The sequence below is a fragment of the Ambystoma mexicanum genome, chromosome 1q, assembly GCF_040938575.1.
Source record: "Ambystoma mexicanum isolate Mex_15411 chromosome 1q, UKY_AmexF1_1, whole genome shotgun sequence".
Classification (NCBI taxonomy): Eukaryota; Metazoa; Chordata; class Amphibia; order Caudata; family Ambystomatidae; genus Ambystoma; species Ambystoma mexicanum.
This window is the reverse complement of record NC_090922.1, coordinates 1041521625-1041548770: the sequence shown is the minus strand read 5'-3', so window position 1 is coordinate 1041548770 and position 27146 is coordinate 1041521625. Positions and strand designations below refer to the sequence as shown.

Below are 27146 nucleotides of genomic sequence, written 5' to 3'. Positions count from 1 at the left end.
CCTTATTTATTTAATGCAACAAAACTCTTGAAATTCAGCAGATGTGGGATGTCATGACCAACTTAACTAGGGGCATTCCTGTTGTAAAGCCAATAAGCACATACATATTATAAGAGAAAGGATTCACAATAACATACAAAATGGCATTATGTTGGTCATGGAATTATTGAGGACATCAACAGGAGGGCACCGAGTTAAGCTGGTCATAACTTCCCAGATTCGCTAACTTTCAAGGGTTTTGTTGCATTAAATCTGCGCAATTTAACTGCACCTTAATAACGTTTTTTTCAGTGAATATATATATATATATATATATATATATATACACACAACTAAATGAGTCGGACTAGAAGACCAGAAACTAACTGTAGTTAATGTATTCACTGGAAATGTATGTGATCAGTGGCGGAGTCGGCATCTAGGTAGTACACCATCGTGTATGCCATGAGTAAGTCACAGTTACTCATATTAACAGATTTGTTAATACGCCCATCAGCATATGTATCCTAGTTTTAGATTACTTACCACAGCCATACTTGAAGACGTGTCAAGGACTAAGCAGACCACTCTATTCCTGCTCTGCAGCATTGAGAATGTCGGGGGAGCAGGTAAGCCAGTGCCGCCCATTGGGGAAACCCCTTTGAAATCATTGGAACTCATCATGACATCCCAGGTACTTCTGGAATTGCACATTCTGTTCTGCAGGTTTGGTGCCTCAATGTTGTGGGTGTTAGAGTTGCAGAATTCAACCACCTAAAAGACATGACAAGGACAATTATATCTGCCAAAAAGTGTATGTATAATGATATCACACTATACAATACATGAGGTGGGTTATGTAATGCACATTATTGCGTTGGATAAACTAATTACATTACCTATCCTTTCTCACAGTTGAAGGGCAGTGGGTATTTTCTGCAAATTTTGTTGGGTTGTTTGTATCTGTGCTATTATCCTGAGTCACTGAATGTCAAAACAGCCAGCTGTGTACATGATACTAACATGGACGTCTGATAATAGTCTACACCCCCAGACATTTAACAGGACTGGTGTAATAGGAGATGCTTCAGCAGGCCATCCTGGCTTGTAACGACCCACCACTCGGGTGCAGCAAAGGCCCGTACTGAGATCTCTACTTCTGGAGAAAAAAAAACGCTGCCTGCATATAAATATGCAATACTCACAGAAAACATTTCAGTTAGAAATGAAGGAGACACAAACGGCAGAGTAGATGTAGATGGGGAAGGAGTTAAAGCAGAAGTAGATGGACAGGTGTAGCGGGAGCAGCCATAAAGGGCAAGAAGCGAGGAATTTAAATAAAATCAAAAATATAGATCCCTGAACAAGAGCGGTCAGGTGTTTATGCAGACTGGAACAGCCTGCTGAAGCATCTTCTGTCTCCTTTTCAACTCTATTTGGTTGTGGTAAACAAGTTCAAGCTTGTAACTTGAACTTGTTTACCATAAACCAGTAAATCTATAAAACAAGCATTGCAATGCCAACAATTTGGGCTTTTGTGTAGGCATGGGAAAGGAAGTTGGCGGGCACTGCCGTAGTGGTATTAACTGGCTGTTGATGGTAGCAGGTGCAAAATGGTGTCTGTACCTGAGCATCTAATAGCAGTACCTGGAAAATGCCAATTACTTATACACAAGCAAAAACTGTTGGCTTTGCCAATGCTTGTTTTTAACTGGAGTTCAATGAAGGACATGCATGCTGCTTATAAATCGAGTAGCTGAAGACCGACCTGGATAAATTTTTATTACACCAGTAGCACTTTTACAACTACAATTAAGTCATTAGCTCTCAGAAGACTGCTTTTAAAAAACATTGGCAGGCACTTCCAGTACAAGGTGTGTTGTTAAAGCTTGAATACAGCAAGCTTAATGAGGAGGTACTTTGGGTGGGGGAGGGGCAGGAACTGGAGCTGGGTGGGAATGGTCATGGGGATTAGCATGACCACGGACAGTCAATGGGTGGGCAAATAACCAAACAACACCTACACGCTTTGTGATTTGATTTTTAGATTTATATAGCGCAAATCCAGAAGGGGCCAAGCGGCAAGCCACATCTAGGCACAGATTTTACAAAGAAATGGCTAGTATACAGTGGAGCTATTCATGTTACATTTTACTCAAATAGATATGTTTTAAGCTGTTTTCTGAACAGGGCTTGTGATTCAATTTTCTGTAGGTGGACCTGCAGCTCATCCGGGCCCGAGGGCCAGCTGTTGAGAACCTTCTTTCTCCTCAATGGATGAGTTTTGAGGGTGGAACCACGAAAAGATCTTGATTTGAGATTGTAGATCTTAATGATATGATATGGCATTCATAACGCGCCTATACACAAGTGTTTCAAAGCGCGAATCTTTGTGTCTCTTCTCATATGGCATTTCTCCCTTTCTGTCCTCTAATGCAATAGTTTCAGTTTATAGGTGGTGCTAAAGCAACACTAATTGTCCCAACTAAAAAGATGGCCTTTATAAACAAACAGAAAAATAAGGTCTAGAAAGATCGACCACCTGCCTTTATGGCTGTTCACAGTCATGAGTGAGGGTGGAAAGAAACAAGGAGGCTGATACATGTTTAATTTATTTTAAGTTATGGGACTAAGGGGACACGGGAGTGAGGGTATGGTGAGGAACCAATACTGTGGCCATCAGCCTGCTTGCAACACAGACATGCACTAGCTGAGAGAGGCTGTCATTTGGAGAGGTCTGCTCGCCTGTCACCCTCCTGGATGCAAATGAAAGCAGGAATGTTGACAGATCGAAGCGTCCAGAGCGACAACCTTTGTGTACTCAGCAACATGTTGTTAATCATCTGCTTAGAAGCAGCCCAAATTTGCACCTGTTGATTATCCCTCATGGACTGAGTCTAAAGCTGGGCTAAATCTGATATGCCCAGTGCATCTCTGTCGTGCTGCCATGCAATTGCGAATCAGAAAGATTGGCCCACGGGCATCTCACAGGTGATCCAGGCATCGCCAGATGTTCTCCAAATTAAAACACTGCTTGACTTAAAAACATATGAATATTTAACAAAACTATCATTTCATTTTGTTAGCGTAAAATGCACTTGCCACACCCCTATTGCAACTTCCAAGCCAACCAAGTGTTGAGTAGATGGAAAAGAAAAACACGTAGTGCCCAATTCACAAACCGATATTTGAGGCAAAAAAAAGCAATGTCATAATATATCGCTTCCTGTGCATGAGCAAATATGCGGGCAATTCTCAGTGGCCATCTAAACTTTAAACAATCTCTACACTCGATGAGATCCGAGGGTTAAGTCATTATAATGGGATTTTTTTTAAAGTGGTGTCATGTTTGAAACTGGCTCCACCCTATGGGGGAACATATGATGTGACTATATTTATGGTTGGAGGGGAACTTGAGTTTGGGGGAGGGTGTATTAAGTGGGGCCGGGAGGAGTTGTTCTTGTGGGGTGCAAATTAGATGAACATGTCATCCTTGTAAGTATTGTTGCTCCTCGAGTGGGGGTTGTTCTGGCGATCCTCACAGCTTCTGTGGTTGGGAACATTTTCACATGGTATTTTATGTTTGTATTTGTCTGTGTGCTTATTTTCGTGTGAAAATATCTGAATTGTGAAAAATGTGGCCCGATGTGTAGTCAACCAGGGGTCAAGCTCTACTCGGAAAAGCTGACATGTGCCATTTTGTCATTCATATTGTAACAGGTTATAATGAGGGCAGCAGTGCTAACACTTTTAAAACTCGTGTGCATTGACTAGTTTACTTTCTTTTGTAACATGGAATATGAAAGGAAATATATTTATTTTTTGGGTTTTCGTTTAGTAAAAAAAGGGGTTTTTAGAGAAAAAAAGGGGGTTGGGGAGGACCCCCCCAAAAAAATTAAAAAAAGGGTTAAAATAAAAAAAAACAAAAATTCGACCATTTGGTTTTCTACCAAATTGGTTCGACCATTTGTCTGGTCGACCAATTTTTTTCGACCAAATGTCTGGCAACCGTTTTGCTGCAGTACCTCCCTTGCCTGATAAAGATAGGATCTGGACGCCATTCTAGAGGAATCTGTGTATTGCTCCACAGAGGCTTACTACTCTTCCTAAGGGAAGTCATGCATGACTTTGAAGGTAGTTTTGTATTGACGGTGGTGTGGAGTGGGCATGATATTTGCCTCGGTGCATGTGCCATTTGTAGCAAGTGATAGAATCTTCAAAGAATTGCCAGGCATTTTATCATGTCTCCACAGCGACAAGATGATAATTGGGGGTGATTTCAATTTAGTTTTAGACGCATAGGTAGATAGATTGAGAGATTGCCAGTTTATGGCTGGCCGAAACGTGTAGGGAATGCAAAGTAATGATGGATCTACATACCTTGGCATTCATTTGGAGAATCCTCTTCCAAGCAGAGAATGAATACTCCTACTTCCCTGTTCGAAATTCGCACTCAATAATTGATCTCCTTATTGCTACTGCGACTCTAATCACAGACACCCAACTCATCTCAGACCATGCTGAGGTATCGATGACAGTACATGTGATAGAACAAATGAAGAAAACCTGGAGATGGAACCTGAATGTAAGTATACTATACAAGGGGGATTATGTCACATCCATTAGAACTTTGTTTGGGGAATTTCTTTAAATGATTGTTGGAACAGCTACTTTGCACATGGTATGGGAGGTGTCATACAGTGACTGTCAGAAGGGAGTTGATTAGTCAGTTGCAGGAGGTTCATCAGAAAAGAGCCCGAAAAAGACTACGCTTTTCGTGTGTGACTTGCAACAGGCTGTCTTTCAAATACACTTTTGATTGGCGGGTCAAGAAACCTGGAAATTTGAAGCCCTAGATAATAGTGCTGATGTAAATGGTTGTATCTACAGAAAGCAATGGGACTGGAAACACCAGGACAGGGCGATCCATTAACTACACGTTAACAGATTTGCATTCACTTTCATATATATTACACATCTGTGTATTCACAGCAGATATAATCCCCCTCAGAGGCAAACATATCTACATTTTTTAACACCACAGAATGATTCCCTGGTTTGCGCTCATCTGGAGGAAATTATATTTGTGAACGAGATCAACGCTGGCCAAGGATCACTTTAAGCAGGTAAGGCTCAGTGGTTGGATGGACTACCTGTTGAATTTTATCAAACCTTTGGAGAGGAGTTGGAACTGTATCTTTGTGACTTATGCATTATTTGCAGTATATAGGCGAACTATGTGACATGATGAAAGAGGCATTATTTAACCTTCTTCTGAAACCTGGACGGGACAACAAAACATGTGAAAATTACTACCCAAATTAACTCCAAAATTAGGATCTTGCCTAAATGTTTACGTAACTTGCAGACAGGATTTATCAAGCGTAGATATGGCTACGACAATGTTCATTGACTCCTTAATGTGAAAAATGCAACTAGCAGGGATGACGCCCCAGCTGCTAGTTTATCTGGATGCTGAAAAAGAATTTGACCCGGTGTACTGGTCTTCTTTGAATTCACTCTAGAGATCTGGCTGCAGCAGACATTTTGTTGCAATGTTCAGATGCTTGTACAATGTCACATCAGCCAAATCTTTGTTGATGATATCATGGGGGACATCGATGGGGGGAGGATGTGTTAAGATGGTCATCACTACCCACATCCACAACATTTCAAGGGTGATGTTGTGTTAAACGTGATCACCTTAACTCTCTCGTCACTAAAGTTTTTTCACTGAATTTAAAGTGTGTTGTTATACTATAGCTTTTTTCAAGGCCCACTAGCCACGGTCAATGTATATGTTGCACCAATAGGTTTTTTTGGAGCCCACTAGCCATGGCCTTTGCCCATGGCCACTATACATGTTACACAAATAATTGTCTTCCCAAAGAACCATTTCCCCCTGCCTAGTAGATTTGATCACTGCAGGTGTAAAATAATGTTTTTTTTATTCCCTATTCCCGTGATAATCAATACTGGTTAGGCCGATTCCCGCAGCAACTGCCTGACAATTCTTGCGATAATGGAAGAAACACTCTTTTTTTGGTCCCCTCACTCCCCTCAATTGCTTTTCCCCCTCTCTAATCCTCTCCCATTCCCTCTATCACTCTTCGGTTCGTGTGATTCAGTTTCTTTTCCGAAAGAGTCTTGCAGCGTTGCTGCAGTAATCTCACAAGATACCCTCAGTATTCCCCTGATGAGCTGAACATTTTCTACCCGTAACTGGCTTCCCAGACCGCCCCCAACTCCTCAACTTCACTTTGGGGCCTCTTTCCCCCTTCACATCTCTAAACTGATGCGATTGTATCCTTTTTCCTCCCCCAAATAGCTTTTTGAACACTTTTCATTTTCGGCTTTCCCTGGTATTAACACAGGGATCACTCACATCGAGGAAAAAACAATGGCAATTTTTGATATCTGAAAAGCCTCTCTGCTGCAAAGCCCCATGGGAGCTTACTAGAGGTTTCTGTCACCTACTTCTCGGTCGAAACTATTTAAAACTACTGGACAGATTTACTCTAAACCAAAGAAGGAAATTTTTGTAATGCTTATTGTAATGTAATGTAAGTCTTATTTGATCCAAATCCGTCGAGTGGTTTTTGTGCTGCGGCTGTTCAAAAAATTCACCTTTTCGCTAAGGGAAAATGAATGGGATTAGATTGAAAACAGCATTTTTTGTTTTGTTTATGTAATAGCTTTTTCATCTTTTAACAGATTGTACCCACAATTTCCAATTTGGGGTGGCCTGCGACAAATTGTTTCTTTGGAAAATGTAATCCAAAACCATCCACCTAGTCAAACATTAATAGCAATAGAATTTTGGGAAAAGTCTATGCACACAGACTTTGCTATTGCCACCCTATAATATGTGCTTAATGGAAACAAACCTATGATGTATTTTTCTTTCAAGATGGCTAGCAAACAACAATGAAACACAGGTGATTTAATGAATAGAAGATTAGTGACTGCTGAATATTATTTCAACATGAATATTATACTAGTGAGATTAGTAAGTCCCATTCTTGTTAGCACAACTTTGTATAATAGAATGTTTTCTCGTTCCTTTAGGTGGGAGCGCAGTCAAATAAGACTACAGCTCACTTTTGGATCTCACAGTCCACATTCTGCTGTGTTGGTAAGGGATGTATTCCCTATATGAACAGTCTGGGTTCACATATATGTATAAAAGGTATGATGAAAAGAATTTCACCTGCTTGTTTTTTGGAAAATGTTATCAGCATTGTTTCTCTACTGTATTAGTTACTTGGTGCAATATTGGTTATTCTAATCCCCACCTGTTTTGTTTTTATAGTGGTTCATTTTACATGATGCCCATCCACCTCTTGATGAAGTTCCATTAGTGCCTATGAGGAATGAAACATGTCAGGCATTCACTTGTTTGCTGCTCAGAAAGAATTAACGTCGCTATTAAGCAGGAACTAGGTTTTACATTGTTATTTGGCATGATGATACAGCAAATGGACATTGGTTCATCCTCTTGGAAGCAATTACACTCCTTGGGATTAGAACCTACATTTGGATGCTGTGGTAGAAGCAGGCGACACTGCTACCTGCTCAAAGAAAGGTCAACAATGTCCATCAAAAGTAATTGTCTTTGTAATTTTAAGTATGTTCTTTTTTTGTTTGCACAACTGTTGATTATTCTGTACATGAAAGGTTTTGTAAATATGCCTTAACAAGTTTTAGTGGGAATGGGGATGGGTTCCCTGAATGGGGAAATACCGGGTCCTCCAAGGTTGGAAAGGCCCGGTAATTCCCCATTCAGAGAACCCGGACCCGGTATGCGGTATGGGGGTAGCCATGGCGCTAATAGCGCCATGGCTACCTCCAACCTCGTAATTACCCCCATTGTGTCATTGTAATTGGAACATAATTGTTCCTGGTGTTTAATGAATATGGGGTGTATGAATTGGGATAGCCAGCTGCAGGATGCAATGAATACTATATGAAGACGATCTTTGTGTGGTGTTATTTGTATGTATCCTGGTATTGTCGCCTTCAAACATCTGTCCATTCTTAAGTCAGACTCTCGGTTCCCTCTTGTGTTGTATATGCACATTTTAAATCACCACCTTACCATCCCATTGAAACTATTCCTTTCCTAAAAATGTGCATTAAAATACAGAACTTCCTTACATACAAAATCTGCAACATGAAAGACAAAATCACTCCCACCTCCCTAAAACTCAAGAACATATCAGCTTCAGTGCCCTCCTTTCTCTATTTTCTTTTTTCCTACCACCCCTCAATCTGCACATTCCACCATCAAAAATACCAAATCCTTTTCTGAAAATGGAACCTTCCAGATAAATCACATACACTGAATCTTAAGAAAAATCTAAACCTGGATGTACCCCAACATGCTTCCCCTGAACAAGTCCAAATGGGTTTTCTCATTGAAGGCTCTCCCAATGCCCTCTCTTGCCTCTGCACCTCCTTCCAAAATCAGATAATATGTGACCACAACATCTGTGATGCCTCGAAGACAAAATTCTTGGTGCCTCATTATGAGTTTGTAGGTAATTGCATGATTCTTCTGCGGGTTTACTGGCAAACTCATTTACCTTTACCACAACTCGGTCAGGTGAAATTACGGCCAGATTCTAGGAGGTAGTAAATCAGTGTTAATCTCTATCCATGGGGATCTTATTGGATCTCTCGTGAGCAGTACTTCTGTTGGTTTTTGTATGTGAAGTGGTGGATTTCCCTCCAGCTGCATGCTAGACTGAAATCCTCCACGCTAGAGGGAGATCCTCCACGCTGCAGGGAAATCCTCCACGCTAGAGGGAAATCCTCCATGCTAGAGTGAAATCCTCCACGCTAGAGGGAAGTCCTCCACACTAGAGGGAGATCCTCCATGCTAGAGGGAAATCCTCCACACTAGAGGGAGATCCTTCACGCTAGAGGGAAATCCTTCATGCTAGAGGGAAATCCTCCACACTACTGGGAAATCTTCCATGCTAGAGGGAAAATCCTCCACACTAGACGGAGATCCTCCACGCTAGAGGGAAATCCTTCATGCTAGAGGGAAGTCCTCAACACTAGAGGGAGATCCTCCATGCTAGAGGGACATCCTCCACACTAGAGGGAGATCATCCATGCTAGAGGGAGATCCTCCACACTAGAGGGAAATCCACCATGCTAGAGGGAAATCCTCCATGCTAGAGGGAAATCATCCACGCTAGAGGCAAATCCTCCACGCTATAGGGAGATCCACCATGCTAGAGGGAAATCCTCCATGCTAGAGGGAAATCATCCACGCTAGAGGCAAATCCTCCACGCTAGAGGGAGATCCACCATGCTAGAGGGAAATCCTCCATGCTAGAGGGAGATCCTCCACTCTAGAGGGAAATCCTCCACACTAGAGGAAAATCCTCAATACTAGAGGAAATCCTCCACCCTAGAGGGAAATCCTCCACGCTAGAGGGAACTCCTCCATGCTAGAGGGAAATCCTCCACACTAGGGGGATATCCTCCACTTCACCTCGAAACTCGGTGTTCAGTGGTGCAGTAAAATCTGCAGTAATACTGGTACTGCAAAAAAAAAAAACATGGAAGTAACAGAACCACTGCCAACAATTGCCCACATCACCCAACTCATAATGAAGCCCTCCTCTGATCATTTGACCCTAAAACTCCTACACAACATAAAACCTTTCCTCTCACTTCCAAATATCCGGTCTGTGACGCAAAAACTCATAATCCTGAAATTAGACTATTGTAATGTCTTACTGTAAGAAGTCAATTACATTCTTTTCATTAAACGGCACATTCTTTAGAACATGGCAGTGAAACTCATCTCGAATAGCAACTGGTTCTATCACTCTAACCTAACACGATGACAGTGTATTGGGTATACCACTAAACAAGTCGCTAAGGCCTGTGATTGAAGGAGAAACTCCTGTACATGAGGAACTCTCCAATCAGCAGGAAAGGCGATAAAGAATGGCCCGCGTGCAAGCCGGGAGAGCAGCAATGAGACACTGGAAGCACAGCCTAAGAAACGTGTTCTGATAGTGGCTGGACCTGATTTCAACAGTGTGAATTTATGAATACATTTTTGTAAAAGCTTACAAAGCAGCTGGGAGTACAGGAGCTGCTTGGGACGCTTTTTTTTTTAACCTCTTGCGCAGGACGCCATTTAGGGGTCGCAAGGGGACTCTACCCCTTCCTACCCCTGTGTTCTCCCTTGCGACCCCTAAAAAAATATTTTTTTAAATGTAAAGTCTTTTTTTTTTTAATTGAGGCTCCAGGGCTATCGCCAGCAGCATGTGGCTCTTTGTTTCTGGAGTGTCTGGTTTTATGACGGCTGGTAAGATAGCTCAGTGGGTTGAGTGCTCGCTGCTGCAATGTGTGTGTGATCTGCAGGTTGCAGATCCGCCTCCCGGCAAGGTCAACTCAGTCTTTCATCCTGCTGAGATTGATAAATGAGTACCAACACAGGTTGGGTGATATTGTATGTATTTATGTTCTATATGAAGCGCTCAAGTGTAAGTGCTATATAATAACACACCTTTATCGTTTGGCCTTGAAGGTCTGCTTGCAGTCACAGTAATTTGGTAATATGGGCCTATACACACTGATGTTAACTATACATATGGTGATACATTCTTGTATTAAATGTATATCACTTTGATATCGTAAACATATTTTTTGTAGTGTACTTAGAAACAATGTTATGTGATGCCACTTTCTGTTTTTTCAAGGGATGAAAAGTGTTGCTACTTGGGGTTGGGTCAAATGACATCACTTCCTGTGATGTCATCAAAGGTCACGTGTCGTGTGATGTCAATTACGCTACCCCTAGCATTTTGGTGAAATGACGTCCCTGCTCTTGCCTAACCAATTCCGTTGGTTCTTTATTTTCTGCGGGCATAAGGGAAAGAGGGACTAATTGGTAGTAACTGAGTCAAACCCTGAGACTGCTTTGGGAAATGTACACACATCTTTCATTTCTTTATCGTTTTACTGCATTGCGAAAATTATTACTAAAACGAGTCACAAAAACCCTGACAGCTGCACTAGCAAAGCACAATATTATCTTTGCCTGCTGGCTTTTACGACAGCAGAGTTCCTTTCCACGATGTGGTAGCACTGAACCAGGCCCTTCATTTAAAGGGAAGAGCAGCCATATTACATATCACACCCTCATGCTTATCTGCACAAATACAGCATCATATTGTACACAACCAAAAAGTAACAACCTTTTGAACAAGCAGACGCATCTTTAGAGTGATCTTTTTTTCTCCGTAAAATGCACGAAACAAAACATCATCGCAGCAGATTTAACTCTCAAAAACCCTACCACAACTTTTTTTTCACAGCGACTTTGCCTTAGGATCACAGAAAAAATACTGCAACACCATGCAGCAGAGTTGTATGCAACCACAAAACTAAGACCATGCAAGGGACGTGTTATGTGCAATTAAGTGAATGGGTGGGTTAGTGAGAAGGTGAATGAATAGATCCGCCTATCACCCACACCACATCCGAATAAAATCTAAGCGTACTCTCAGCACTGAGATCCTGAGTTGCTGTGGATTTGAGTTAGTCCCAGTGCCATCTGCAAGCCATGGTTCCAAAATGGTGGGATCGCCTCACTCCGTGCAGTCAAAACAGTTCGGCAGGGAGGCTTGAACATACCCATTCATTTTATTTGTTGGTAGCGCCCAGAGCCGGAGGTATCACAGCGCTTATGCTGTGTGAGCACATGAATGATGACGCACCAAACGCACCATCAGTAGGCGATCTATCACCTGCGACCAAACTCTACTACTAGACGCAAAGTGCAATGTGCAAAGTGAAGACATTTTGGGCATGATTCCCGAAGAATGGCCATGCATTGTCTCATGGCTACAACTCTCCTGGTACGTTCCAACAACCGAGTGCCTGCTGCAGTTGAGTGACAAGACGACCAAGATGAAATTGCACTCCTCCCCGTCCGTCTCCTCATCTGTTGTCTGTGGGTACCATGGGGTGACATGTCCAGTGCTATGCAAGATAAACACCTTTCTATTTAAATGGACCCCATCTTTGCTCATGCTGCAATGTAAACAACTGTACACATTTTAGAAAGTCCCATGGATGTTGTCAGCAATTACAGCACACTCAGAATTGCACACCTGGAGATGGGCTCACAAGGTAGAGTACTCACCGAGTCCAAAGATGGCATGTACATGATGGACGCCTTCGTAGTTTGGTTTCTTTCTGGTATGAACATACATCCATCTTCCCAAAGCCCTGTCAGCATATTTTGCCGGCATTCCCTTAGAGGGCAGGACTCTCCCTTACATTGCATGAATCTATTACTGCCCTTCACTCCTTGCGAACACCTAAAACAAGAGGAATAAAACATCCATTCATAGAACAGGGATTTGCATCACAACCTACTCATTGACAAACAGGCAAATAGCAAATGGCAGGCTGATTTCACAACAGCAGCCGTTTCAAAGGTCAAAGTAAAATACAGCTTCAAAGGTTTTAAAATTAGTGAGTGTATTTATAGTAGAAGTATGATACATTTGTTAGAGGCTGTCACCATAACAAGATCACTTTTTTTAAAAAAAAGTATTTACTTCCATTAAATCAATACATGAACAACACTAAAATCTTCGTTATAAAGTATTGTACCAACAGCGCCTCTGGCAACTTTCTTTATCGGCACTTTAAAATTTGGAATTCTTTACAAATTGCCCTTGTACAAAGAATGGTATTTTACAATCAGTACTCCTCACTTACACAGGTGATACATGAATGGAAGTGTTCTCAGCAGTGCATCAAGTTGGGTTGACTTGCATTGGGAGGTCATGGTAATTTAATCTTAATTTCTAAACAAAGAAATATAATTAAAATCATATCAGGACACACCTCTCACCTTTTCTTTTTGAGATCTACATTTTTCCAGTCTACAGTGGGCACATACTCCCAGTGTGTTGCCCGGATTCCCTAGGGTTGCTATGGTAATAATATTGACCCTTACCACCTTAAGTACGGTGCCGCTGCTCCTTGCAGTGGCCCGCATTGCAACGTTGCCTTGCCTGGGGGTAAGCCAGGGTACCCTCAATTATCAAAATAGTTAACACAAAGAGTAAAGGTGGATTTGGGGTTTCTAAGGATAGATGCATGCAGGTATAATAGGGTAGTATTTGTATACCGTGCCCAATGTGCTGACGCTGCCATATTCTTAAATACAGTCACATCTTAACTGCAGAGCCTGTGTCCTTCCTCCTTGGAGGTGCCATCTCATCCAGAGATGTGTGTATGCTCAACAAGTCGCCTCGGCTACCGGAAATAGAATCCAGTGTGACAGGAGCTATCACATGCCTACCAAAGGTATATACTTTACTTGGCTATCCATGTATTCATGCTGTAGTTTGCATGTCCAAGCAGATATTACTATCCTGTACTTTTCTCAATGTCATGCTGATTCACTTTTCCATTTTTCTTCCCTTTTATTGTGCTAACTATGGTCTTCACCACACTTTAATCTCTATCTTCGGGTGATTACAATTTTCCAAGTTGTATTGTCAACTGAGACCACAGCCCAAATCCTATTCCCAGAATCCCTTTCTCTTGATCTTAATCCCCTTCATTTGGTGTCTCTCTCACCCATGAAATCCAGTCCCTTTTTACTCTTTCTGTGCCAGACTCCATTTCCCCATTCTACTGTTTCCACATCGTTTGCCTTTAACTTATTCAGAAGCATGAGGTCTGAACACCAGCTAAACATGGACCTATACCTTCCAAACAAACATCAATGTATTCCTTTTCGTCTCATGTACAATTCCATAGTAAAGACGATGTACTAGAGCCACAGGTACGTTCAACGGGTAGGTACTTTATTCAACAACGTCTTTCAATAAATACATAGTATGCACAGGACCCACCGGTGCCCACCACCCGGGTAACTGTCTCCCAAAGTCCTAGATGGAGCACCAGGGGCCGGGCACATCTCACACATTCTACACATGATGTTACGCACCCTGACATCACACTCACACATAACCAAACATACGGACAGGGAAAGGTGAAACCAGACACCACACACCAACCCCTTTGGCAATATTTACACACAAAACAAGCATGCCACCTTCAACATACCACCCACAAACATGAAAACATAGGCAACACCTACAATATGCCACCTATGCAGCGATCACACCACCTTACATGCCCTTACCCCACAATCATCCACTACAACCACCAGGGGCACGCTGAAATAAGAACAGCCTGCTTCTGGTTTGGAGTGAGGCAAGACCTGAGGCCTCACCCGCCAACATACACAAATGACAAACACAGACAATAAGACATGCCTGAGCCTCACTCCTAAGGACGGCAACAAGGAGCAGAGCAGTCAACTACCAACTCCGCAGGTGCCCAGAAGCAAGTAGTGCCAAAGAGACCCAAGTGGCCCAAACATCGACTAGACAAGGTGAAACCACACTGACATCCAGACCCATTCTCTGCATCCCACCATATGCATGGCGGCCTCAGAAACACAATCATACGTATCACCTTAACTGTAACACTCCCCATTGCTTGACTATCAATGCACATTTTGATAACACTTGGACAGTGAACTGAACAACAAACTCAGGATTTGGGAGTTCACCTGAGCCACAGACTATGCTATAAATATCAAACAAACTATGTATTTTTAAATGGGCCTCTGTAATCTACAAAATATGAATGTTTGCCACACTACAAATAAAAAATAAAAAAACAATCATTCACATTAGAAATCTAGAATCCAGGTCCTAATGTTTGAATGTTCACTATAGTGCTTAATGGATATTTTTCTGAAGTATTAAAGTTCAATCTTCTACTGCCCTTCTGTTGCGCCACAACGCCCCCTCCCCCATAGAAGTGCGAAGTATTAAAGTTCAATCTTCTACTGCCCTTCTGTTGCGCCACAACGCCCCCTCTCCCATAGAAGTGCCTGGGCTGAGAAACCACGACTATCCTGTGTAGGCCAATCACACTTGGAACATGCCTTCGGTTTTATTAGATGACGTCAGCGACCATGGGGCTTGTCCACCACTGATTAGCTTCTATGAGACTTGGGCATTTGGTTTTGCTATGTGGAAGTGTGTGCTTTCTGCTGATCAACACCTGAACGCCTAATTTCCATTACCCCCATACATGCAACCCTAGTGCAAGTAAATGCTTTCCCGTTTCCAGAACTTCACATCTGATGCACTGGCTGCACACACCCCTTTCAGGGCACATCCCCAATCCTGAGCTGCAGAAGTAAACACTGGTGTGCTATCCAAACATATGGAGTGCAAAGGTGATTGGGGTATTAGACATCAAGCTGCTAATTCATGGAACACCTAGCGCAGTGCAAACTGACTTTGCAGTGTCAACAAACACGTTGAACAAGGCCGGATTCGCAGACCAGTGCTACAAAAGTACTCTTTGAACTGAGCAAAATGCAAAATGGGCCTGATTTAAAAAAAGTACTAAGTAGCGCAGACTTAGAGCCTTTTTGTGATTTAGGCACATTTAGCACAGTGCAAAGAGTACTTTTGCCGTGCAAAGTGACTTTGAGCCGCTAAAATACACTTTGCACCGCTCTGTGAATTAGGCCCAATTCAACCTGCTTCACCACGCTAAACGTTCCATGAATTAGGCCCTTACCCTTCTGGCAAGCATTGCATAAAATGCAACATTAACTTGTACTATCACACTTTTAAATCATTCACGCGCTATTTCTTAAAATCTACCTGGATAGTTTCAGGGCATAATATTCATGAAATAAATACATTGCAATGTGATGTGGAAAACGTGGACAGGGATGAAAACTCAAATGACAGCACAAAAGAATGGTTAGAGCTTGTGAATGTGTATTGAGTTGACTGTAAATGTTGCCAAGACTTTGCCTGCTTAAGGTCTCTGCTGTCTGCTGGCTGTTCACCATGGACCCTCTCCTATCCCCGGCACTTATTCAAATCAAGCCACGCATTGAAATGTTAAGCTCAATGAGTAGTCTGGGGTTTAGGTGCATTGCTGGGGCCCACTGAGTTCGCGTGAAAGAAGCAAACGCCTCTATGACATTTCGGGCCAGATTCATGGAAAAGTGTGCATTCATCCCGCAAAGGTCCTGCATCGAAAAGTACTTTGTGCGTGCGTCCCTGCATGAGTAGGAAAATCTGCACGCTCTGCGTATTCACAGAATTTTCCCCACAAAGCAAACTGTGCAAGGAGTGCCCGGAACGGCCAAGACACGCCCCCAAACGTAGCAATTCCAGCTACTCCTCGACTACAAAGTAATGCACCCCAGAAAAACTGCATGCGAACCCCCACAACCAAGGCAGCACCCCGGTGACACTCCATAGGATCCCCCCTAAATATTCCCAGCACCCCCTCAACATGCCTACCATGCATCGTAAAAGTTGTGATTTCCTGGTAAATATGCATGCACACCCCCGTAAACCGTTTCTGCACCCCGCTAGACCGCTTACGCACACCCCTAAGTTCGATCGTAACCCTGACTGCATGCACGCACTCCTAAATCCAACACAGGATCCTACCTTTGCGCGGTGATTACTATGCGCACGTTTCTGTACTCATGCATTTGGGTAGCAGTTACATCGAGAACTTTGAGTGGTCATTTCCCGAAGTGAGGTTGCGCAGTCAGATCAATGAATACGATTTCCTCTGCGCAGTTGTGGGCATGTGATTGCCTCACGCAGGCCGTCCCTCGGAACGCTCACAATTTCCCTTGTTCTTCCTCATTTTGCATTTTCCACCCCCTACTCTGGTCATTGCACAGGCCAGGCTACGCGATGAGTCTTGTGCAATGGAATAGACTTCATGTAGGGACACGCAGGACCTGCGCGAAATCCCTGCATCGTACTGATTTCCACTTTGCTCGGACCTTTAACTCAGGCTCCAGGGCTGTTACCCCTGGTATAGCCCGTTGAACGGGTCAATAACGCCATATTATTGTCCTGCATGCATGACTGCCAGAAGTGGGCCTCCATGCCTGTGGTACATTCATGGGTATAAGGACACCCCACTGCCTGAGAATCAGCAGATGCAGTAGGAACATACCGAAAGCCTTTTTTCGGGCCACACCCACCTTCAGAAGAATGAGGGGCATAGTATGTACTTTTTGAGAACTTTGCGGGTCCATTAAGGATGGGATTTCACTTTTACCAGCTTTTATTTTGCAATCTTGTGAACAGAAATATCTATAAAAAAAGCAATTAACATTTTCATAAATGCTTTTTGTGAGTGGAATACTACTTCAGTATATTTTAGTTGACAAAGTTGTCGTTCCGTATTTGTTATTGCTAACTGCCGCAAAGTGGCCAGTGATAGAGGCCAAGACTATTATGGAATTGCCATGACAGTTCGTGGAGCGAAGGGAAGCCCCACTGGACCCAACACGCCAACCTGCATGTCCTGGGCAGACAGGCACATTTCCAGAGTCACTTTTGAAATGGATTGGACATGCCTAATAGTTTTGGGAAACATGGCTTCAATCTTTCTGCTCTGCTCACCCAGGATGAGATTTTGTGAAAGATTTGGTAAAAAGCCGCACACTTTACAATCAGCTCTGTTGGATAACATGACAATCCAGCAGATGCATAATACAGTACACAGGGGCATTTTCCAATGAATTTTAGGGATTCCGATGCCCACAATTTGTGCCAATATTTCTGCTGTAGGAAAACATTTGTCTTGGCTATGCCAGTTCATGCCATTGCTGCAACTGCACCAACGATTCCATGATTGGTTTGCCCAATAATGAAAGTACTGTAACTATAGCAACACACCAATGACGTAGTTGCCCCAAAAGCCAGTACTCTCAGCCACGTCTAATATGCGCTCTGGATAACTACTTTAAATTGCTATGGAAAATGATGGAGGGGACTGCTTTAGGGGAGCAGAAGAACCGAGATTTTGTGATGTTGTGCACACTTGCACTGGAAGGCAAGAAAGAGGTCCAGTGGGGAGGGTAGTAGCTGTAATGGTGGTACCCAGGGGAAGCCCAGGCACCACATGACCAAGGACTTAATCCAACCCTATGAGGTGGTGTAAAGACATCTTAGATTGGTTTGAAGCACTGGAAATCACATTGTGGAGGTGGCAGACGAGTACTGGGAGCAGCCTGTATAAGCCGCCTACCGATGGCTGGAACTAATGGTATCCTTCAGTTAGCTCCTGCAGACAGGCCTGTTAATGAAACAAGCATTGACAAAGCCAAATGTTTTGCCAATCGCAGTTATTTATTGCATTTATCATTTATAAGTAAGAATGCAGTAATTATTGTTTGCAGACACATGATACTAGTTATAGGCACAGTAGAAATAATTATCTTCACTGCTGTGTACCAACGTCTCTTTGCTATGGCTATAGCTAATGTTATGTGCAAGCGAACACTAACTTGCACACATGTGTGGAAAGTCAGCATGGCATTTTATGGGGTGAGCCATGGTTGCAGGGCAGCAGTGAGCTATGGTGGGAGGGTTCAAGGGTTGTAGGGAATATCAAACTCCGGTGGGAGGGGGCATGGTTGAGATAGGGTGGAAGAAGCAGGCATTTCTACTTTGTCGAACCTCTGTCGAACCATCGTCGATTGTGTTTTGAGTGCACTTAAACCAAGGGAACCCGTTGTGCTTCCTTTGGCACTTCTTTGAAATTCTTTGAACCTCTGGTGCTACTCCTCAAACAAATTGCTGTTGCTTGTGCTAGCTGAGCACATTGATTGCCTCGGCCCGAACAAGAAGCTTGCAGCTGCGTAAGCCTTTCAATAGCCAAGTCTTGAACCGCTCCTTGAACCACCAGCATCTTCATCGCTGACCGCTAATTTAACCCTAAACTGATCTATTGGCCTCATCGACCCGTATTCTTCAAACGCTGAATCCTGGGGTGTCAGAGAGCTTTTCTTGGAAGCTCAGGCGGTTTCCTGGCTTTACCCCTGGCTAGATGAACAGCATTTTGATTGGCATACCATATTGCATACCCACTGTTCAGTTGGATTCGGAATAGTCACATTAAATGATTTTAATATGGAAATCTTGCAGATCACAGCGTGGAACCTATTGCAGAACAAACCTTACCTGCGATTCCATTCTAGCTTCCTCCCTACTGCCATGCTGTTCCATGCCTGTGCCATCTCCTGCAGCAGCGTCCAGCACGTGTCAACAATGCTGCCCCACACTTGCACATCACACATTAATCTCTATTGGCTCAGAAACAAAGCAGCCGATGTATATTAAATGTGTGCATGACTGCCAACAGACCTGGATTCAGATAAGCCTAAGTCTGCTGTCAGTCACGCAGGAGGAGCACAATGTTGCTTTGTAGAGGTAGTGGGGCTTGTAATGCTATGCCTGCTGGCCTTTGATGACAAATCTCTACACAATCTGCGTGGAGCCCCTAGCAGCGGGGTCGAGCACTGCCACCCTAGCCGAAACACACACACACATACACACACACACATGCACACACACGCACACCGGGGTCCCAGTATGTTCTCGTGTAGTGTTTGGAAGCATTTGGTTATCCTGATCAGAAAGTAGCCAGTGACGTGCGAGTAAAGCACCTGGCTGCGTCAGAAACGTGATCAGGTGTCCTGCATGGACACCTCCATGTGCAATCTTGCATAAAGTGATTGATGTGTTTGGTATGTATACTGCAGCGCTTCCTGTGATAGGTGAAAGATGATATAGTTTTCAATCAAAATGTACATCTTTGAACTGTCACTCAGCACAAAAGAACACATGGTGTGTTCCCCTACGCACCAACATTCGAGCCACCACGAGCGTTTCATATAATCCTCTTATTACCAAGACTTTTATCAAAGCTGTTGAGTGATGGACACCAATGACGTTGCTCAAACCAGACTATCATTTATACTGACAAAGGATGAGTATTTCAAAACAGTTCCTAAGCAGCTTCACTTTACATTCTTCGGAAGCAAAGGTTCAGCAGGGTGAGAAGAAGTATGTGAATTTCTCAGTATTTTGTGAAATGAAAAGGGTTTTTAAAATGCATGTACACAATCTTTACCTTGTGGCTTCTGGAGTAAACGTTGAAGAGAAATAAAATGGCTGCTCATCGCTGTATTCATCAAACACGCCCCATCGTAGGTGGGCCCACTCATGGACAAAAACTCTTCCTGTAGGTGAAAATAACAATAAATATCTTACAATAGAAATCTTCCATCCAAGTTTGTGCAATTTCTGAACAATATGGCGGCCTCATCTTCACCCCTACAAGCCACCATTTCTTAAAATCCATCCGTGACTACAGGTGTGTGTTCATTCTCTGTAGCAACCTCTTTGGAAGCAATCGGGAACATCCGAAACCGCATCATTTACAGATGAAGGGCCTCATTCCGACTCAGGCGTTAAGGGGTTTACGGCGCCGTAAACGGCGCCGACCCTTAACGCCTGATTACAAGGTTCCCTTTGCGGGATGGCTGTTTAACGCCTGCTTTTTGCAGGCATTCTTTTTGCAGGCGTTAAAAGCCATGCCGCAAAGGGACCTTGGCGATAATTACGGCACCGCAATTTACGGTGCCGTAATTATCGCCTTTCCCCATTCCCATTATGCCCTATGGGGCAAAAATGGGAATGGGGAAGGGGCCATTGGTGAATGGGGAATTACCGCCCCACTCACCTTGGAATGGGGCGGTAATTCCGCCATCCACCATGGCGGAATTGCAACCTTAGCGGCATGGACCATGGTGCTAATAGCACCATGGTCCTCCGCCAAGGTTGTAATGAGGGCCTAAGTGTAGAACATGCTGTGACTGATGTCCACTTTAGCATCCAGGCTTTTTAACCGAGGCAACATTTTGACAGAGAGTTTTTTGTGACCAACTCACAGAAGGACATGTCCACAATTCAAAATGAGCACTATAACATGTAAAATCACATGGCCCAGTTGAATCACCCTGAACTTGGCTGTATTGCCTCCTTAATATAATGGATTGGCTCCTACTTTAACCAACATGCACCTTAAAAAAAAAACCAACTTGAGCCAGTGAGGTTGCAGCAAATTATTACACTGTATAACCTATAGACCACTTTCCTGTGGGGACAGTTTTTGCTGTTTCTCAGTCTACCCCTAGGCAACCCTGGAGATGAAGTGGAGTGTTTTGCATCAAGCTTTAGTAGACGCTGATTGTTTTGCGCCTGTCTGTGTGTGTTTGTGGGTGTATGCGTACAAAAGCTATTGCCCATCTGCATACATGTGTGTGAAGGCACATCTCTAGCTTCTCACCTGTCTACATACCTACTTATAGGGTTTCACCAATAATGTTTCCCATGACCACAGATACCTCGTCCACACCACGGTGCAAGGAGCTCAAATCAAATGAAACCATGAGAGATGTATCCATCCCACTATTTACATAGGCGCTAGAAACTCAAATCACACATTGAGCCCAGGAGCAGGTTGTATGCTGCCTGACTGACGCAAATTCACAATGGAGCTGTTGTGCCTCTTATTAACCTTTAGTCCTGTGGATGCATCATGTGGTCGTAGAGTCATGGAAAATGCTCTTGTTTTGTCAATTTAAATAAAAGTAACAGGAAAACCATGATTTATAATCAATCGATTTGTTGCAGAACCAGGTTCGACAAACAATTGCTGTAGAAACTGCTGGATTGAGTTGCCACTTTATTTTAGAAGCTCCTTAGGTTCTGTGGACCACTGTGGACATTTTGCACTATTGACATTAGAGCGTGCTGCTGTTAATGAAGGCATTTGTGAATTTGCTTAATGCCTTTGTTAAAGACAATTGTGAATTTAGAAGCTTTATGAAACAACTAGCTAGCTGGGCAGACATCACATTCAATTGAATCCTACCAAATCGGCTGTAGTGATTTCATTTCTGTTGTCTGCTCTAATACGCCCCTCCCATCCATTGTTTGTTTGTTTGTTTATTATTTATAATTCGCACCAGACCCGAGTGTATCGGGGCGCAAAACATTCAAGAAGTTTTTCAGCTTGGTTACAGTGCTGTACAATTATATACCAAATCAATACAAAGCAACTTACATAGTCAGAAGTATATACAGAGTGGAAAGCATATACAGGGGTAAATACAGCAATGAGCGCAAGCTATCTGACCGGTGCTGTGCAAGTGTATGCAAGATCGACACAGGTCCAAAATACAGAGTCAGAAGTCAGAGGTATGTACAGAAGGAGGGCATGTGCAGGAGTCAGGGGTAGTTACAGAGCGGAAAACATGTGCAGGTTGTAACCATAACCATGCCTTCTCTGTTTCGATCTGCAATGTAATCAATGTGCATTTAAATCTATTAGGCCTGACATTTATAGAACTGTGAAGGCTTTCTTTCCATAAGCATGATTTTTCCCAGAACCCTTTATGCCATAACAATGTTGATAAAGTCTTCTGCAGACCCTTCCAGAAAGTGGAAGCAACCTGTTTTGCACCTCTTAATAATCTGTCTGTGTATCAGCGGCATGGACCATGACAGCAAAGTCTTAGCATCTTGAACCCATGTGCATGTGACCCCGACATTGCCAGGATCCATAAACCGGTCGTTTCCATGATCATAGCGATTACCACCATCCACAATGTATTGGTATTTTGAGATAACCATGATGTGTGCACCCAGGATCCCTGGTTTCTGCACGCTTCCATCAGGCCTCATCGAGGTTGGGTAACACTCTCTTTAGTTCGAGTGGGCCTTAAAGCCATCTATCCAGTGACGCAATGGAAGTGTGTCTACAGGTGTATGTCCTGTTACACAAATGGACATTCAACTGCTACTCGCCCAGTCCTTTTCAGTCGTCAAGTGCTAGAATATTTTTCCACACAGTCTGGGAGAAGCACAGTGCATAATCCAAATCTTTTTGGTGCTTAAATATCCGTCAAAGGTAAAAGAGAAAAACACACCTGCACTGCTGTCCCACTGGTATACGGGTCTGATTTGGGGCAAATTCATAAAATGGGGGTTCAGCATCTTTAATTCATTCTATAAAATGTTTATGCCCTGACATTCTCCAGGCTGCTGGAGAATGGCCTCACCAAATGCCACCTTTCAAAGAACTGAGATAAGGGTGTATGGTAGCAGCATGGCATTCTAATTTATATTGTCTGAATTTCCAGAAGTTTTGAATAAGGCAAGGATATCCCCTTTGAAAATCGGTGAATGTGATATTGAACTGTTAACTCATCCTGATGATTCACTCTTGAGTGAATACACACCTTTTTAATTATATTTTTTTATTTTCCACACAGAAGCACACATGCGATAATACATCACCCCAATAAATTACCCTTTTCTCTTATGAACTTATGCCATTGGTCCAAAAGCAAGTAAATAAAGGAGGAATACATAGCAAACATCTCCAACGCTTCCTCATTCTTAGTTCTACGTAGGTGTCCATTCTCTCAACACCAATTCATTCTCAAGGTAACCCACCAGCATGTTATTTCAAATCATAGCACATTTTTCTACTCTCCTTTGGCCTCCACACATCTTCCTATCAAAAATAGATTCAGAAAATAAGGTATATTTTATGTGGAGCTTTGCCTGTTTCCAATTTCTCAAGATGATCTCTTTGTCATATCTCATCGAAGTGTGAACAAACACCTCTTCTCCATTTGTATCCTCACATTTAGTCCCTGCTGCAATTAAAAATACTCTACTTTTAATAACATTTTCTGTCATTTCAGACACATCTCCCAATAACCCTCTAATTGTATAAAATTAGCTGAAATGTATATCACTGCCCTTTCTAGATGACCTCTATAGTTTTGTTTCAAGGTTTCCTTATCAAAGCTTGATATAATGGATTCCAACCAATGAAACAATCCTCGCTGGTAAAAAATAATCTCATGCTTCTTTAGCATTGGCTATTCCCACACACTTTTGAGTGTATTCATTTCAATTTCTGGTGTAGAGCCCCACATGTTTTATGATTCTAATTTTTCAGAAAATAATAGATAAAAGTCTCATGATTATAAATCATATAACTTAACAAATTCTCAACCCTGAATCATGTAGGACACTTTCAAGGCAATTGTAAGAGAGGAGTTCATCTAATTTGTTTAGCACCATGATGCCTTCGGGCGTAAGCTGCGCTTTACAAGTTCCTCTAAGATAAGTTGGTTATTTCATAAATCAAGGGGAGAAAAACCAAATAGACATGGAAGTTAAAAGAATAAATCAACTTCAGAGAACACGTCTCCAACATTAAAGAGATATGGCTGACTGTGGGGAAAGATGTTGGTCAAATAGAAGAGGCTGTAAATTGTCAATGTAGAAAATAAGAGATGCACATTTTAATAAATGGACCTTAGCGGCAAGGGAAAATATGCTTGAATTTGGAGGCAAGACTTAGGAAATATTGATGTAGCAAACGCATGAACAGATGGCAAATATGTTCCTAATGCTACCAAAGGTGACATTACCGGTAAATTAACAAGACATTTAACAAATATTGTAAAAAATGGAGGAGGGCAGCAAGAGGAGAAAATTGAGGAATATCTTAATAAGTTTAATCAACATGAGAAAAATGTGTGGGGGTGTCTATATTCAACAAAAAGAAATGCTCGAAGCAATCATATGTATGAAGGATGGTGTGGATCCTGGTAAGCGTTTTAAGTAAGCGATAACAGAAACATTCCTCAAATCAGTTACTTACTTACATTAAGAGTTTGTGTTTCCTTGCTGTTGGCTAAAGATGACAATTTGAATTTTGTGTAAAGATAGAATGAATCCTAGGCTGTGCGCATCTTATCAACTGATTTATTTGCTTATTTGGAAATCATAGGACTGGGGCAACAAGACCTTTTCAAAATAAGGGGCATTTCACAGCAAATCGAGATATTGATGATTGTTATTGATTATATCAGTCAAGGAAAAGAGTCAATGGAGATCATTAGCATTAATGCTGAAAAGGTCTTTGATTCAGTCAAGTTTGTATATATGTGAAAAAACATGAACACATGTAATTTTCTGACTGATTTAGCAAATTAATTCAGCAGAGTTAAATTGAAAGGGGAACATGACATGAGTGTCACATGTCTTCACTTTTATTTGCCTTATACATGGAACGCTTTACAGAAACATATGAGCTAATTAGACGTTTTGAGATTCAGAACCTCATCAATGCAGGTAAATATTAGGCTTTAGAATGCAAGGAAAGGTAACAGTAATTTAAAGAGTTTCAGCAGGTGCAAGGTAATATGATGAATCAAGAGAGGACACATAGGGCCTGATTTACAGAACATTTTCCAATTGGGTTGCGCCATTATGAAGTGCATCTGTGAATCAGGCCCATAGTATACAGGGTAACTGATGGGATACCTATCAACTGGTTGAAGAATTACGATACTTGAGAATCCAAGTAACACAAATTAGAATAATTAATTTGGTTAAAATAAGAATACTTCCTATCTTTTTATATTAATGTCAAAATCAATGAAGAATTATTGCATCTAAATATCTCAGGGACTTGCAAAACAATCTTTTGCAGGTTTGTATGGGTATTCAGACAGCCCCAAACAGCCAATGATGTCTTGAGGGAAACTAAGCTGGCTATGCACGGTTTATAGTCATAATGTCGAAAAAAAAATGTCGACAAACAAAAATGTCGAATTTTTTTTTTCGAAAACAAAAATGTCGACATCCTATACTTATAATGTAAAAAGTCATTTTTTAGAAAAAAAAATGTCGACAAAAAAAATGTCACTTAGAACTATCAACACCTCACCCAACACCCTTCTGCCACCACCCCCATGCCTCCCACCACCACCCACCCACCCCTCATACTCAACACATTCTAATTATATATTTATTTATTTATTTATTTATTTTTTCAATAGATAAATAACCAAAAAGAGTATCATTTACTATTGGGGGGGTCCCCCCCAACCCCCCTCACCCAACACCCCCCTGCCACCCCCCCACATCCCCCCAACCACCCTCTCACCCCTCATACTCAACACATTCTAATTATATATTTATTTATTTATTTATTTTTTCAATAAATAAATAACCGAAAAGAGTTTAATTTACTATGGGGGGTCCCCCCAACCCCCCCTCACCCAACACCCCCCTGCCACCCCCCCACACTCCCCCAACCACCCTCTCATTCTCATTCTCAACACATAGTAATTATTTATTTATTTATTTATTCAATAATTAAATAAATAAAAAGAGTATCATTTACTATGGGGATGTCCCCCAACCCCTCTCACCCAAGACCCCCTGCCACCCCCCCCCCACACCCCCCACCCCTCATACTCAACATATCTTAGTTATATATATATATTTATTTATTTATTCATACAATAAATACAATATTTCGAAAAAATATCGAAAAAATGTCGACATTATTGTTTGTCGACATTATTTTTTTCGACATTATTTTTTTCGACATTTATTTTTCGAAATTTTGACTGTCGACATTTTGACTGTCGACATTATGACTGCCCACCGCTATGCACCTCCTGATTTTGAGAAATATTATCGGGCTGGCTGTTAGCAAAGAATTAGGATAATCATGGATACTTTATTTGAATTGGACAGGCTTGTAGGCATTTTATTGAAGCTAACATGAAAAGGTCTATAAATAATCTATTAAAATCTGAAGAATCATTACGGTGCAAATGTTTATACTAAAGACTCTGCAAATGTATTTCACAGTTTTCAAAAATGTCATGAGATATTGCGCCGCACATTTCGTGGGTTTATATCCTCCTTGTGTGGGAAAACCACTTTCTTCCAAGTATATATCAATCGATCAATATACTAAACATTAAAAGAAATTACCATGGGGTTAAATTTGTTTCCTTCGATTAACTTCAAGAACAATTAGATGACATAAAACTTTAGGATTGTAAAAGGAAGCTGGAAAATTTAAAAACATGTGTTGTCAGAATGATGTATTATGGTGTTTGGGGCTCAAACATGGAAGGCAGCATAATAACATGGTTTATAAAGACACAATGGACAGGTTAGGGGTGAAGCCAAATAGTTTGTTGACAAAAGGTATCAGAGCCATGGAAGTATTTGATGTAATTAAACAATGGGACGATAATAGAATGGTCCAGCAAAATGGATACATTCCGTATTATATGAGAAGGGAGTTAGCTGCAAAACAGATCATATCCATGTAAAACAGCTGAAATCTGTGATCCATCATTT

At 42.0% G+C, this 27146-nt stretch overlaps 1 protein-coding gene across 1 annotated transcript in view; it reads right to left on the bottom strand.

The window, feature by feature from the left end:
• The window catches only part of LOC138541074 (calcium-activated chloride channel regulator 1-like), a 275621-nt gene that overhangs the window by 186276 nt on the left and 62199 nt on the right, over positions 1-27146 (bottom strand). Inside the window, exons 4-6 of the mRNA XM_069641727.1 lie at positions 20023-20131; positions 12155-12332; positions 526-753 (exon numbers count right to left, since the gene is read on the bottom strand). Of these exons, the coding sequence (XP_069497828.1) occupies positions 526-753; positions 12155-12332; positions 20023-20131 (515 nt within the window). The remainder of the gene's footprint in view (positions 1-525; positions 754-12154; positions 12333-20022; positions 20132-27146) is intronic.